The 16,046-nt window shown below is 45.3% G+C and overlaps 1 protein-coding gene across 1 annotated transcript; it reads right to left on the minus strand.

Annotated features, from left to right (window-relative positions):
* Positions 1 to 356: 356 nt before the first annotated feature.
* Positions 357 to 4,433, minus strand: LOC119368054 (cytokinin riboside 5'-monophosphate phosphoribohydrolase LOG1-like). The gene is made up of 7 exons (XM_037633417.1): positions 4,197 to 4,433; positions 3,049 to 3,146; positions 2,819 to 2,849; positions 2,107 to 2,206; positions 944 to 1,014; positions 707 to 850; positions 357 to 604 (listed from the first exon to the last, which is right to left on the minus strand). Exons 1-7 carry the CDS (start codon positions 4,356 to 4,358, stop codon positions 470 to 472), a joined length of 741 nt encoding a protein of 246 aa, XP_037489314.1. The 5' UTR covers positions 4,359 to 4,433; the 3' UTR covers positions 357 to 469.
* Positions 4,434 to 16,046: the final 11,613 nt, after the last annotated feature.

A 16,046-nucleotide genomic window follows, 5' to 3' on the forward strand; every position in this document is an offset into this window, starting at 1 on the left:
CTGTTCGCGTACATGTACAGGCGTACAACAGCCGGGTAGCGTACATCGATTAATTGATACATAGAGACGTGCCTACGCATTGGGCCTGGCCTTGTGTCATTGTTTGTTGCCGCAGGCTGTTGATTTTTTTAGAACTTAATGGATTGGGCTAAGGCTTTAGGGATTAGCTGCTCTGCTGCTGGGCTGGGGTCAATGGAATTTTTGGGCTGGGGTCAGACGCATTTTTGTTAATATTATTAGTTGTAAAGCCAGAAGGCACTGGTGTCAATTGACACCAGTGGCTACATGGGAGCTCCGTCCCTGCCTACATCAGTGATCAATCGACAGTTCCCAACACTAGACACGTTCTACCAGGGCTACAGGAATTAAAACAAGGCAATGTGGCTACGGGGTGCTCTAGATTTGCAGCTTGCGCATCCGCCGTCAACAGGTTCAGAGCCTCCTCGAAACCTGACCGAACTCACAGCTCTCACAGCATGCTTCCTCGCTGCGCCGGGACGATCACCGTGCCCTCTTTCAGCGCAGGGATCTTGCAGCAGCTCAGCTGCTCCGTCGTCTCCCACTTCGTCCTCGGCACGACCTCCTCGTGCCGAGGAGAGTACTCCTGCCAACAGCAAACAGCAAGGAGATTTGTCCCTTTCAGTTTCAGATGCATGGTGATGATGATGAAAAAAGCTCGAGGCGATGGGTGAGGTAATGAAGGTACCTCCAGCTTGTCGAGCAGTTCCTTGGGCGTGGGAGCGAGAACGATGATGTGGCGGGCAGTGGGCTTGATGAATCCTTCGTCCACGGCATTGTCGATGAAACACAGCAGGGCGTTGTAGTAGCCGTCCACGTTCAGCAGCCCGACCTGCAATACATATGCGTCAGACAGACTGCGGCTTTTTGGTGGATCTGCACGTGTAGGCCAGTAGCTGCGATGCAGAGACGAAGAACAGCTTACCGGCTTGTCGTGGATGCCAAGCTGGGCCCATGTGATTACTTCCAGAAGCTCCTCGAGTGTTCCGTAGCCCCCTGCAGGTTCAGAATTTTACATGTCATTCGAGGTCATTTGGCTTTGTTCAGTAAAAAGGATCTAAAATCTAGATGGTTTTGCTCACATCACATGTCATCTGTTTCTTTACTTTGTTTATACTGCATAAGGTTCATGGCGTTCATGTACGTCTCTAGCTCTTTTATGAAACGCGCAGACGTATTTCATTCATGATGACTGCAATTCCACTCCCGGCCTCACCCAGGCTTCATCGGCCTGGAGCAGGAATTGTTCTCTCATGGGCCTGTTCTCGTGGGTCGCGCAAGACCTAGGGCCGTGCCACCTAACGGTACCCCAAACTAGGCGACAAGAAGAAATCCCCAATCCATGAGTTGTGTGACCCAACAGAAGTGGACTCTCAAAAGTGCAGCCCATGCATCCACCACAAGTGCACTACGGACTTTTTTTTTTGAGCAACTGACATGAGCGCTGCCTTTTCGTTAAGAGGAGGGAAATATGTACTCACTCCGTTTCTTTTTAGTTAGCATATAAGATTTGATCAAAGTCAAATTTTATAAAATTTGACTAGCTTTGTAGGAAAAGATATCAACATCCACACTATGGAATCAATAATATTAGATGCATAATGAAATTAATTTTCATAACATATAACTTTAGTATTGGAGATGTTAATATTTTTTCTATAAAGTTAATTTGACTTTGACCAAATCTTATATGCGGACTAAAAGGAAACGGAGGGAGTACAGAGTGGGTTGTTTATGGGACATGCCGAAGTACCGTAGGAGATCTTCCCACCAGGCATCAATGGAGGTGGAAGAAGCGGCAAGGTTCTGGCTCGAATTAACTCCCTGCCGGGAATGGACCGCCGCGGTGAAAGTGCACTACCGGGCTGGCTAGTGGATCATCTAAAGAAACTAGCAAGTGGATTTATGAGGTCAAAGTCAACCCCAAACTCATGCACGAATCGATCCTATTTCTGCTTTACACACACGCTTTCCACTAAACATGAGATCAGAAAGCGACCATAAAAAGCTAGCATCGCAAAGCTGCATGCATGCCGACTGAAGTTGGTAGAGATTTGCAGGTGTTATTAGGAGGATCGAAGGACTAACCAGGGAGCGCTATAAAGGCATCAGATTGCCTGGCCATCTCAGCCTTCCTTTGGTGCATACCTGCCACCTCCTTCACCTCTCCCACAGTCTCACCTGTTATCTGGAGCACCCACAAGCAACATCATAAACACTAGTACATGCATCAATGCATGTTCTATTAATCTAAGGCAAGGACACTAGTAGGAGTACTGCAGAGGGTCAAGGGCGACCACTTTCTGCAGAGGGTATATTGTAATCAGGGCAATGCATGCAAGGTTCAGGAGAGGTAATCATGGTGCTGTTGTGGGGGACAAAAAGAAAATATGGAGGGCATTTCTTTTGGGTTAAAAAAGTCAGCATCTGCAGCTTAAAGGCCTTAATTAAGAACAAAGGCGGCAACCACTAGATGCGGCAGTCAAGATCAGCGAGATATCAATTCTACAATAAAAGAACACAAGATTTCACTGAACATTGCATGCATGTGATCTTTCTTCAAAAGAGAGCCGATAAGATTGCATCCATCCTTGTTTTCCACTACCAAGAGAGATAAACAAGCATTGTGGAAAAAAATAATAAAAAACATCATGCTTAACTGGGGTCATTACATACAAATTTGATAAATAACATCGTTTCAAAGGGTGGAAAAAATCATGGATGTTGAATTCATGGGAATCATTGCAGGTGATTAAACAATGGCACCAATGTTGGAAGGCGTAGGCGTGGGAATGTTTACCTCTCTAGGCATGAGAGTCTTGGGAATCACCCTGCATAGGGACAGCAAGATGACAACTTATATACTATAGCATCATATATATGTAGCAACTGCAGGAAGCGACCCATACGACTCTGTTTTGATCCTTGCCATCTTGCTAAGTCTCCAACTATTCTTTTCACGCTCCACAGTAGCGGTACTACATAGTTATATGCTGAAGAATGAATCATCATGGCCGTTTGTTTACATACCCGATGACATGCCTGCCTCCGCTGTAGACCGCTTGAGAGACCAGGCCCATGAGCCCCACGCTCCCTCCTCCGTACACCAGATCAATGTTTCTTGCTACCTGATGAAACCAAAGCAGTAAAACAAATTAGGGCCTGTTTGGTTTCAAATAAGTCACCAACTTATAAGTCGAAAATTGAAAAAAATTTGACTTATTTTGCCAAATGACCCGACTTATAAGTCACCCTAACTTATAAGTCATAAGTTGCTCCACCCCAACTTAAGGGGCTGTTTGGTTCTAGACCTAACCATGCCACACTTTGCCATACAATTTTGCCACACTTGCCTAAGGTTAGTTCTTTAAAATGAGAGCCACAAGTTGGCAAGCCTAAGGGAATCTTGCCACACTTTTTGAGTGTATGAGATATGGGACCCTAGTGTGGCTTGCCTAAGGTGTGGCTTGAACCAAACACCCACCTAAGTTGGTTAAACTTGCCTAACGTTAGGTGTGGCAACCTTAGGCAAACTTAGTCTCAAACCAAACAACCTCTAAAACTTATAAGTCACCCTCTTTTGCGTGGGTGCCATCACCTGCATGATGTAGATTGGTGTGAAAAGATGTGTCAGATGACTTATAAGTCAGGTGACAACCAAACATGCGTGACTTATAAGTCACTGGTTTTAAGTCACCTTAATGTCATTGGACGGGCAGAGCCTGAGAGAGCGCCAAAAGTTGGGCAAGTTAATGCACGTATGTATTCACTAACTAGCCGGTATGTCTTGTCCTTGTCAACGAATAAGCTCAGCTATATGAAGCGAACTCATGGAGAAACTATAGAGCCTCACCTTGTAAAAGCAACAACAAGTTCACAACCAACAAGGTCAAGCAAGGTTGTTTATAAACATCATCCAGTTTCACTCTTTGAGCGCCAAGATTCAAGTGACAAGACAAGAAAAAAATGCTTGTAGGAGAGGTTGCCCTCTCATCCTGATAGTCATCTAGCTAGTTTGCTAGCTAATGCCGAAAAAAAACACTTGAGCGGAAACAACCAAGGAAGGAATCTAGCTAGTGTATTGTGACCCAACATCAAATGGAAAACGATCAACTAGAGTTGAGAAATGACATCCGTTGCTAGGAAGAGAGAAGGCGAGTGAGTAAAGAGTAGGGTACCAGCTCCTCGCCAAGCTCGACGGCGGCGTCCTGGTAGCTCGTCTTGTTGCCCTTGCTGCTCCCGCAGAAGACGCATATCCTCCTGAACCGAGATGGTGGCGCCATCACTTGCACTACTGCCTCTGCTCCTTCCTTCATCTCTGTCTCATCTTCTCTATCCATTTGTGTCCCGGGCTCCCGGCCGGCCGGTGGTATCTTTGCTATATATCTCTCCCGACTCGCAACGGTGAAGATGAAATCCCACTACCGCCTACACACTCATTGCGCCTGCTCTTGGCCCTTTATATATGTGTATCTCGCGAGCGAGCTAGGGCCCCTCTCATCTCATTATTTATGCGCGGTAAGTTGGTTCCGATCGAGCAGCTACTGTGATATTCTACCTGAGCTAGCTGAGCGTATATTTCTTCTGTGCTCCGTGAGAGGGAAGCAGCTGGATGGATGTAGCTAGTGTGTAATATGATATGATTGGCTCACAGCTGATTAAGAATTATTACGGTCAGTAGGCCGGTCTCTTCTTTTCCCGATATTCGTCCAAGTATAGTAAGTAACTAGGAGTACTACGACGATCTCTGTTAAATTGGTGGGCTAGGAACTAGTTTAGGTTTTCCTGTGAGAAACCGTGCATGCATGCATGCTTGCAACTGCGATGACCAAAAACATGATGTCGGCCCTTGTGTTAGGGCCTATCAAGGAGATGCCGGACAGACTTCCTTGCAAAGGAAGAGGAGCAGAAAGCATGTTTACAGTGAAGGGAATTTTGACATCCTCAGTGTGTCTAGCGCTAATACTATAGAGAAAAGTATGTTTTTGGTTCCTCAAGTTTCCCGAAAATATAAACTTGGTCACTTAAGATTTTTTGGTACACATTTGGTCCTTGAAGTCTCAAAACCGGGTAAGTTTAGTCCAAACTCAGATTTTTACCACTTTGACCGGGTTTGACTGGATGAATAGTAAATTCTAAAAAAAATCCAAACAATGCTGAATTTTTTTGCGATCCAATATGCTTACATGCGAAGGTGCGTGCCAATTTTCATGATTTTCGTGATCCAATATGCTTACATGCGAAGATGGCAAACAAATTCAGTTTTTTTTGAATTACTGTTCATTTGGTCAACGCCGGTCTAAAATTGGACGGTGGACGGTCAAACTGGTAAAAATCTGGTTTTGGACTAAACTTACCCCGTTTTTGGACTTGAAGGACCAAATGTGCACAAAAAATATCGAGAGACAAAGTCTTTACTTTTGAGGAACTTGAGGGACCAAATACATAACTACTACTCCCTCCGTCTCAAAATAAGTATCTCAACTTTATACTAACTTTAGTACAAAAATTATACTGAAGTCGAGAAGACGGAGGGAGTACTACTCAGTGTAAGTGGGAGTAAATTGCAGAAAACCACCACTTTGAAGGTTAGATTTGCGAAAAACACTACAATACATTTTTTTCTTTCATAGGTTTGCAGATAACCTTGCTGGAAAACTCGAGAATCTTGACTGGCTTCTCTTCATAGGTCAGATCACTATCCAACTGAATTGCTTCCAGTGGCACTGTATCTCTTAGAGGAATATCATCCATCTCTGTGTGTCACTTCTTCAACTGGGAAACGTGAAACACATCATGAACTCCTGACAATCCTTCGGGCAATTCCAACTTGTATGCAACTTCTCCCATGCGTTTCAAAACTCTGTAGGGTCCCACAAAACATGGTGCTAGCTTTCCCTTGACTACAAAACATTTAACTCCTCGAAGTGGGGACACACGAAGATATGCTCGATCTCCGACTTCATAGACTATCTCCCTGCATTTTGTATCTGCATAACTCTTTTGCCTGGACTGGGTTACCTTGAGTCTGTGTCGAATCAACTTAACATTCTCCTCAGACTCTTTGATTAAGTCCGGTCTAAACAACTGTCGATCTCCAACTTCATCCCATGATAACGGTGTCCTGCACCTCCTTCCGTACAAAGCTTCGAAAGGGGCCATCTACAAACTGGCTTGATAACTGTTGTTATAAGAGAACTCTGCATAGGGAAAATTGTCATCCCAGCTAGATCCATAATCTAGCGCACAAGCTCTCAACATGTCCTCCAGAATTTGATTGACTCTCTCGGTCTGTCCATCTGTCTGTGGATGAAAGGCTGTACTGAACTCTAGCCTGGTACCCAAAGTTTCATGCAACTGATTCCAAAACTTTGAAGTAAACTGGGTTCCTCTATCTGATACGATCGTCCTCGTAACTCCATGCAGACATACGCTCCTGGTCATGTATATCTTCGCCAACTTAGCACTCATATAAGTTGTCTTTACCGGGATGAAATGGGCTACTTTCGTCAAGAGATCAACTACAACCCAGATAGAGTCATAGCCTGAACGAGTTTTGGGTAATCCAGTGATAAAATCCATGCCAAGTTTATCCCACTTCCATTCGGGTATCGACAATGGCTGTAGCAATCCTGCTGGCTTCTGATGCTCTGCCTTGACTCTCTGACATACTTCGCGTACTGCTACATATTCGGCAATATCCTTCTTCATTCCTGTCCACCAGAAACTTTGCTTCAAATCCAGATACATCTTAGTGTTGCCTGGGTGAATCGAGTAAGGTGAATCATGAGCCTCCTAAAGAATCAACCTCCTGATCTCAGGGTCATTGGGCCCATATATACGATCCTTGAACCATAAGGTGTCGTGCTCATCCTCATGAAATCCTTTTGCTTTTCCCTTACCCACCCTTTCCTTTATCTCTGCAATCTCCTTATCCGTCTTCTGGGCTTCTCTGATTTTACCCAACAAAGTGGACTAAATTTCCAATGCTGCAACATAACCTCTCGGAACTATATCCAAGCATAGCTCTCAAAGGTCATCTGCTAACTCCTTGGGTAATCCTCCGGTTATGAGTGTGTTAACATAACTCTTGCGGCTCAACGTGTGTGCTATGAAATTGGCCTTTCCTGGATGATAATGCAATCTCATATCATAATACTTTATGAGCTCCAACCATCTCCTTTGCCTGAGGTTTAACTCCTTCTGCGTGATGATGTACTTCAAACTCTTATGATCCGTGTATACATCACAACGGTTTCCGATGAGAAGTGTCTCCATGTCTTGAGTGCATGTACTACGGCTGCTAACTCCAAATCATGCGTAGCATGATTCAACTCATGAGGTCGAAGCTGTCATGAGGCATATGAAACAACTCTTCCTTCATGCATAAGCACACCTCCAAGTCCTCGACGTGAAGCGTCGCAATACACTTGGAAATCCTTGCGCTGGTCTGGGAGAATCGGCACTGGGGCTGTAACCAAACGTTTCTTCAACTCCTGAAAACTGGCCTCACAATCCCTAGTCCATTTAAATTTGGTGTCCTTCAGTAACTCCGTCATGGGATTTGAAATCTTGGAGAAATTCTCAATAAACCTCCGGTAATAACCTGTGAGTCCAAGAAGACTCCTGATCTCTCCCACTGAGGTGGGTGCCAACCATTTAGTAACAGAAGCAACCTTGGTAGGGTCTACTGCTATTCCTTCTCCGGATATAACATGTCCGAGAAATCTAACTTCCTTTAACCAAAATTCACACTTGCTGAGTTTGGCATACAACTGATGTTCCCTGAGCTTCTCGAGAACCAAACGCAAATGCTCTTTATGCTCCTTTTCATTCTTAGAATAGACCAAAATGTCATCAATGAACACCACGATGAACTTATCCAAAAACTCCATGAACACCATGTTCATCATACTCATTATATAGGCAGGGGCATTAGTCAAACCAAATGACATAACTTTATACTCATATAGCCCATACCTTATGGTAAACGCTGTCTTAGGTATATCCTGCTCTCGAATCTTCAACTAGTGATAACCTGATCGAAGATCGATCTTGGAGAAAACCTTAGATCCTTGCAACTGGTCAAACAAATCGTTGATCATCGACAGAGAGTATTTGTTCTTGATCGCCACCTCATTCAGCGCACGATAATCAACAACCATCCTCCAAGATCCATCCTTCTTCTCCACTAGAGGCACTGGGGTTCCCCAAGGTGATGAACTTGGTCGAATACAACCTTTCTCCAGTAACTCCTTAATCTGCTTCTTAATTTCCTCCAGATCCTTTGCGGGCATTCGATACGGTGTCTTTGATATTGGTTTGGTACCTGGCAATAGCTCAATCCAAACTCAACGTCTCGATCTGGTGGCATGCCTGGTAACTCTTCTGAAAATACGTCGGGATAATCCTTCACCACTGGTACTTCATCCTGTACAACTCCTGATAAGGAATTCACTTGAGTCCTCCTCGGCGCATGCCTGGATACATACTTGATCCTCTTTCCTTCTGGGGTGGTGAGAAGAATTGATTTACTGGCGCAATCGATGTTTCCCTCAAACTTGGATAGCCAATCCATGCCTAGTATCACATCCAATCCTTGTGACTCCAGAACAATCAGGTCGGTGGGGGAAACATGTCTACCTATGGTTACTGGCAACTGATAGCATCCCCTACTAGCCATATACTCTGCTCCTGGGGAACTTACTAACATAGGTGACTTAAGGGCTATTGTTGGCAATTTATACTTATCCACAAATCCCCTTGATATGAATGAATGTGATGCACCAGTATCGAAAAGAACAAGTGCTGTAAATGCATTAATCAAGAACTTACCGACAACGGCGTCAGGTTGATCCTCCATCTCCTCCACACCGACGTGGTTCACCTGACCTTTGGTCAAGGGGTTGGGATTCTTGGCAGAACCCCCATTGCCATTTCCATTATTGGCTTTAGGACAGTCATTGACATAATTTCCAGTCTTCTGGCACTTGAAACAAGTAATGTGGCTCAGCTCCCTCTTGGATGGTGTTGCGGGGTTGGAACGGTTGTGACTGCTACTTCCTCCATTCCCATTGCCATTCCTGAGGCCATTGTGGTTGTGCGAACTTGCTCCATTGTGCGTGTGTACTCCATGGTTATGAGTATGTCCTCCCGAGTACGGGGTATAGCGGGGCTTCTGCTGAGCTCCAGAATTGTTCCTCCCCTGTCCATACTTGCTCTTGTGATTTTCAATCTGCTGTTGCTTGCCTTCTATCATGAGGGCCCTGTCTACTAATTCCTGGTAGTTTTTGAATGTTGCCACCATCAACTGCATGCTCAGCTCATCATTAAGTCCCTCAAGAAACTTCTCCTGCTTCGCGGCATCTGTGGCCACATCATGTCGGGCATAGCGTGCTAACTTGCTAAACTCATCCACGTACTGTCCCACTGTACGACCTCCTTGGCGCAAGTTGCGAAACTCACACTTCTTCATGCTCATAGCTCCTGCTGAAACATGGGCGGTGCGGAAAGCCTGCTGAAACTGACCCCATGTAACAGTATCAATGTGGTAAGTGGCGGTGAAATTCTTCCACCAAGATGTTGCGGGTCCATCAAGCTGATGTGCGGCAAAGCGCACTCTCTCCGCATCTATGCATCCCGCAGTGGTCGCTCTCTTCCAATCTTATAGATCCAATCATTTGCAACAATTGTCTCGGTGCTACTAGAGAACACCGGCGAATTCAACCTCAGAAAATGGGCTAAGTTGTCAACAGCGTGTGGTGGCGGTGGACTGTTGTTGTTGGTGTTGCCTTGGTTCTGGTTCTGAACTAGCATCTGCATCAGGGCATTCTGCTGCTGGATCAACTGAGTGAGCTCCGGTGGGAATGCAAATCCATTGTCATGTCTCGGAGGCATTTGATGGGTTAGAAGGGGTGAGAAAACAGAATAGAAATAAGGTCTAAGAGATATTCACTACCCATATGCTCATGAGACAAAGACAATTCATTTACTTCATTCAATAGCACACAACGTTCACACAAGCGATCTAAACTACGATTACAACTTGATCGATGCTAACTAGTTGGAGGAATACTACTAGTTACACGGTGGTCATCTAGAAATTTTGATCAGAGGAAGACTCCATGATATTTGCTCCAGCTTCGTCAACGTAGTCGTCATCACTGTTATCATTTGCATCACTATCCATGTCGGTGTTGTCCAACATGAGGTAGTCCTCCGAACGGATCTCCTTTGCTGGTTCTCGCTTGTGAATCTCCACTGGTAGTCCTAGGTTTCTCTTCAGGTCTTCATGCTTCTCTAGTAGTACAACAATTTCTTCCTGATATCCATTGCGTGTGAACTTGAGTTCCTCTTCTAGCTCATTGTTCTTCTTCATCAGCTTCTTAATCTTCTTCATGTTGAAGCATAGTTGATTCTCTTATCAGAAAATATGGTCACCCATCTCCTGAATGTAAGCTGCAATTGATCCATCCTTCCTGGTACGAATCATCTCCCATTCTTCGTCTCGGCGGCCACATATTTGGTAGATAGTGTTTTCCAGCTCCTTGTGGTACACCTCACATATGCGTCCAAAAGTGATATGGGCTGCCATGCTCTTTCCTAAACTCCAGCTTGGTGCATCCAGGTAGAAATCAATAGGCTCCGTCGTTGGCGCGAATGTCCTCCCAGGTACCCAAACTTTGATCTTCCAACGCTCCTCTTCCAGTACAGTTGCAGAGAAAGTCCCCGTGAAGACTGGTAGTCTGATGTTCAGGTACTTAGGGACTTCCTTCAAGTGTCATCCGAAAGGGGTGTCATCATCCAGCTGACTGAACTTGTTCCTGGGGTCCACCATCTATAGAGCAGAAATAGAGGAGAATTAGAAATGAGGAAATAAGAGAAATCCCGTGGCTTATTCTAGTGGTCGCGTCCTACAGTCAGCGTGTGCTCTGATACCATCTTGTAGCGACCACCATCCAAATGGACCGAAGTCTCTATGCATCAGTGTCATCCCTGGATCAGTAATGCTGACACGCACAGTACTCGCGGAATTATAACAGAGTTCAATCACACACTTATTACATCGAGTCCTCATAAAGAGTATGATTACACAAAAATATCATGGCTGAAGGCCATCTAAATTAAATAATTGCAAAAGCTTCGAAGGTAAATAGGTCCATCAACTCCAACGGCATGGCTGAGCAATAATAAAGCATAATGTATATTCCCGGGGTGATCAAAAGGTATTAGGTTCCTACCTCAATTACTACGACCAAACCACATGTTCCCAACCCTACTCATGCAAATATTTGAGGAGCAGTATTAATGCATAGTAAAAACTGGGTATAGAAGAGTATGATCAAAGTATAACTTGCCTTGCTGACGATCTGCAAACTCTACAGATTCGTAGTAACAAGCTTCGCACTCCGAATGATCTAGTGTAGACAAACAGTAGCATACATAAGCAATCACTTAAACGAAACAACGAGAAAACGAGAAAAGACCCAAATCAAACACGAAACAAGCAAACGACTAAACTAAAAATAAAACAAAGCCTAACAACATTATTTTCATGTGTATTACATCTTAATAAAAAGAAACAACTCAAACGGAGAAACGAAACTCAAGATACGAACAAAACAAGATCGTTTACTAATCTGAACTAAAGTCATATTTTACACTGTCAAAATCATGTTCAAGTTGGTTAACTGGAAAGAACAGATTGTTACAAAGATTTAGGCGTTGGTTTCATCTAATTTGGGCAAACCAGCAAAAAGTTACGCTAGTTTTAAGATCAGGGGCTAAATCACGAGAAAACTATTCGCGGATAGGTCCCTGGCCGAAAATAAAACTAAAAAGAAAAATCTACCGCACGAGCGTTCGTTAACAGAACTAATCTAACGAAAACCGTCCGTTAAAACAAACGAACGAGTGAACATTTACAAAATCAAATAAAACAAAAACTAAACCGATCTAAACCCTAAAACAAAAAAAAACCGTAAAAAAACCGGGACGGTCGGCGGTTATACCGCTTAACTGGGGTTGATCGGTCGACGGCAGATCCGATCGGTGGCGGCAGCGTGAACGGCGGCTCCGGTCGGCGGCGCGGGCGTCAGCGAGGTGGGGCGGCGGCGTCGCGGCCGGTGGCGTGCGGCGATGACGGCGCAGGGCTCTGCGGCGGCGACTGGAGGCGATGCGGCGTGGCGGCGGCGGCTGCTGCGGCTGCGTCGACGGGGTGCCTTGCGGAGAGGAGGGGGTGCCGACGAGGTACTTAAAGGCCTCGAGGGGGGGTTCTGCTCCGACTTGGCCTCCAAGTTGGCCGGCGACGGCGACTCGGACTCCTAGGAGTCCGGCGCGATGACGGCGTGGCGCGCGGGGAAGGCGGCGGCCTGACGGGCCAGCTGGGCTTCGGCCCAGTTTGCCGCACTGTTTTTAAATAAATCTCGCCGCAGAGAAAAATCCTAAATAAATATAAAAAACTTCTAAAAATTCCAGAAACAATTTTCACCGTCCAAACCTAATATTTAGGACAAGATGAACATTTTTCTGGACTAAAATGCAATTTTTTTCTAATTCAAATAAAATAGCAAATATATAAAAGACAAATAAAATAATAATTTGATTTTAAAATTCGTTCTCCAATATTTCTCTTAGGATGAAGAAGTCATATTATCTTTTCTCATTTATTTTTATTATTAGAAATAATTGGAGAGAAAATTATTAAAATCAAATTAAACTTCGTTCCTAATTTGAAAAACTTCAAAGATGAAATTTGTGAAACCTCCAACTCTCTCCTTGGGTCCTTGATTTGCTTAAGATTTCTAGGATCACAACCAAAATGCAAAATAAAATATGATATGCATATGATGATCTATGTATAACATCGAAATTGAAAATTGGGATGTTACATCCTCGAACCCTAGTTCCACCTCTATAAATTCCCAAATATGCCCCAAACATTAGAAGCATCCACCAAAATACTTTTCCACCGCCGCAAGCCTCTGTCCCCATGAGATCCCATCTTGGGGCCTTTTCTGGCAATCTGTCGGAGGGGATTTGATCATGGAGGGCCTCTACATCAACATTGTTGCCCTTCTGATGAAGCGTGAGTAGTTTACCACAGACCTACGGGTCCATATAGCTAGTAGCTAGATGGCTTCTTCTCTCTCTTTGATCTTCAATACAATGTTCTCCTTGATGTTCTTGGAGATCTATTCAATGTAATACTCTTTTGCGTTGCGTTTGTTGAGATCCGATGAATTGTGGATTTATGATTAGATTATTTATGGATATTATTTGAGTCTTCTTTGAACTCTTTTATGCATGATTAAGATATCTTTGTATTTCTCTTTGGTTTGTCCAACTAGATTGGTTTTTCTTGCAATGGGAGAGGTGCTTAGTTTTGGGTTTAATCTTGCGGCGTCCTCACCCGGTGATAGAATGGGCAGCAAGGCACGTATTGTATTGTTGCCATCAAGGATAAAAAGGTGGGGTTTATATCGCATTGCTTGAGTTTATCCCTCTACATCATGTCATCTTACTTAAGGTGTTACTCCGTTCTTATGAACTTAATACTCTAGGTGCATGTTGGATAGCAGTCGATGTGTGGAGTAATGTTAGTAGATGCAGAATCGTTTCGGTCTACTTGTTGTTGGGGAACGCGGTAATTTCAAAAATTTCCTACAATCATGCAAGATCTATCTAGGTGATCCATAGAAACGAGAGGGGAGACTGTGTCCACGTACCCACGTAGACCGAAAGCGGAAGCGTTTCAATAACGCGGCTGATGTAGTCGAACTTCTTGATGATCCAACCGATCAAGTACGGAACGTACGGCACCTCCACCTTCAGCACATGTTCAACTCGATGACATCCCTCGTGCTCTTGATCCAGTTGAGGACGAGGGTGAGTTCCATCAGCACGATGGTGTGGCGACGATGATGATCATGTGACCGGCGCAGGGCTTCGCCTAAGCACTACGATGATATGACCGAGGTGTGTAACTATGGAGGGGGGCACCACACACGGCTAAGACAAATCTTGGAGTGCCTTTGGGGTGCCCCCTACCCATGTATATAAAGGAGGGAGGAAGAGGAGGCCTGCCTAGAGGGGGCGCACCAAAGGGGGAGTCCTACTTGGACTCCCGGTCCAAGTAGGATTCGGCCCCCCTTTCCTATTCCAACTAGGAGAAGTAAGGGAAGGAGGAAGAGGGGAGAAGGAAGGAGGGGGGCGCCGCCCCCTCCTAGTCCAATTCAGACCAGCCCATGGGGGGGCGCGCGACCACCCCTTGAGGCACTTCTCTCCTTTCCCGTATGGCCCATTAATTCCCCCGGCGAATTCCCGTAATTGTCGGGTACTCCAAAAAATACCCGAATCACTCGGAACCTTTTCGATGTCCGAATATAGCCTTCCAATATATCGATATTTACCTATCGACCATTTCGAGACTCCTCGTCATGTCCGTGGTCTCATCTGGGACTCCGAACAATCTTCGGTCATCAAATCACATAAACTCATAATACAAATCATCATCGAACGTTAAGCGTGCGGACCCTATGGGTTCGAGAACTATGTAGACATGACCAGGACATATCTACGGTCAATAACCAATAGCGTAACCTGGATGCTCATATTGGCTCCCACATATTCTATGAAGATTTTTATCGGTCAACCCACATAACAACATACGTTGTTCCCTTTGTCATCGGTATGTTACTTGCCCGAGATTCGATCGTCGGTATTGAGGGATTCCTGGATTAGGGGTCCTCGGAGAGCCAGACTATGTACTTATGCCGGACTGTTGGACTATGAAAATACAAGATTGAAGACTTCGTCCCGTGTCCGAGTGGGACTCTCCTTTACGTGGAAGGCAAGCTTGGCAATTCAGATATGTAGATTTCCTTCTCTGTAGCCAACTCTGTGTAACCCTAGCCCCCTTCGGTGTCTATATAATAAGGGGGGTTTAGTTCGTAGGACAACAACAATCAAAATCATAGGCTAGCTTATAGGGTTTAGCCTCTACAATCTCATGGTAGATCAATTCTTGTAATACTCATATCATGAAGATCAATCAAGCAGGAAGTAGGGTATTACCTCCATAGAGAGGGCCCGAACCTGGGTAAACATTGTGTCCCTGCCTCTTGTTACCATTAGCCTTAGACGCACAGTTCGGGACCCCCTACCCGAGATCTGCCGGTTTTGACACCGACATTTGTGCTTTCATTGAGAGTTCCACTGTGTCGTCATGGTAAGGCTTGATGGCTCCTTCAATCATCCACAACGATGAGATCCAGGGTGAGGTTTTCCTCCCAGGACAGATCTTCGTATTCGACGGATTCGCACTACGGGCCAACTCCCTTGGCCATCTGGAGCAGATCGATAGCTATGTCCCTAGCCATCAGGTCAGGTTTGGAAGCCTGAACTACACTGCCGACATCCGCGGAGACTTGATCTTCGACGGATTCGAGCCCATGACAGGTGCGCCATACAGTCACGATGAGCATGACTTAGATTTTCCATCGGTCTGTGTTTAGGAGATCACACCTGCAGCTGCCCCGACTCTAAATCCGGAGCAGATCGTGCCATTCGAGGATGGGTGGATGGACCCTGCAACGGAAGCCGCACACTCAGTGGTGATAAAAGCCAAACACAGACTTCGCCTCCAATGAGGTCTGCGTCATCGGTCCCTCGGACTCGTCTCCGGCCATAGGCTCCTAACCGCGCACATCCGTGCCCATCAAATTTTACTGGGCACCGATAATGGAGTTTAGCTCCGCGGATATCCTTCAGCACTCACCCTTGGGCGACGTGCTAAGCTCATTAAAATCTCTCTCCCTATCAGGATACTCTCGGCCGAACTATGTCCGGCTTGAATGGGAAGCAGACGACGAAGAAATTCGTTACCCACCCACCACCCACTTAATAGCCACTCTTGACGAATTAACCGACATGCTTGATTTCGAATCCGAAGACATCGACGGTATGGACGACGATGTCGGGGAAGAACAGGAACCACCGCCCACAGGGCGCTGGACAGCCACCTCATC

The sequence above is a fragment of the Triticum dicoccoides genome, chromosome 2B (genome assembly GCF_002162155.2).
Source record: "Triticum dicoccoides isolate Atlit2015 ecotype Zavitan chromosome 2B, WEW_v2.0, whole genome shotgun sequence".
Lineage (NCBI taxonomy): Eukaryota > Viridiplantae > Streptophyta > Magnoliopsida > Poales > Poaceae > Triticum > Triticum dicoccoides.

Bases quoted from the DNA above. Each gene is read 5' to 3' on its own strand.
- LOC119368054 (XM_037633417.1), bottom strand. From the start codon at position 4,358: ATGGATAGAGAAGATGAGACAGAGATGAAGGAAGGAGCAGAGGCAGTA. The intron at 851-943 runs GTAAGCTGTTCT...TATGTATTGCAG, and splicing joins TTGGCATCCACGACAAGCCG to GTCGGGCTGCTGAACGTGGA. The intron at 605-706 runs GTACCTTCATTA...TGCTGTTGGCAG, and splicing joins AACTGCTCGACAAGCTGGAG to GAGTACTCTCCTCGGCACGA.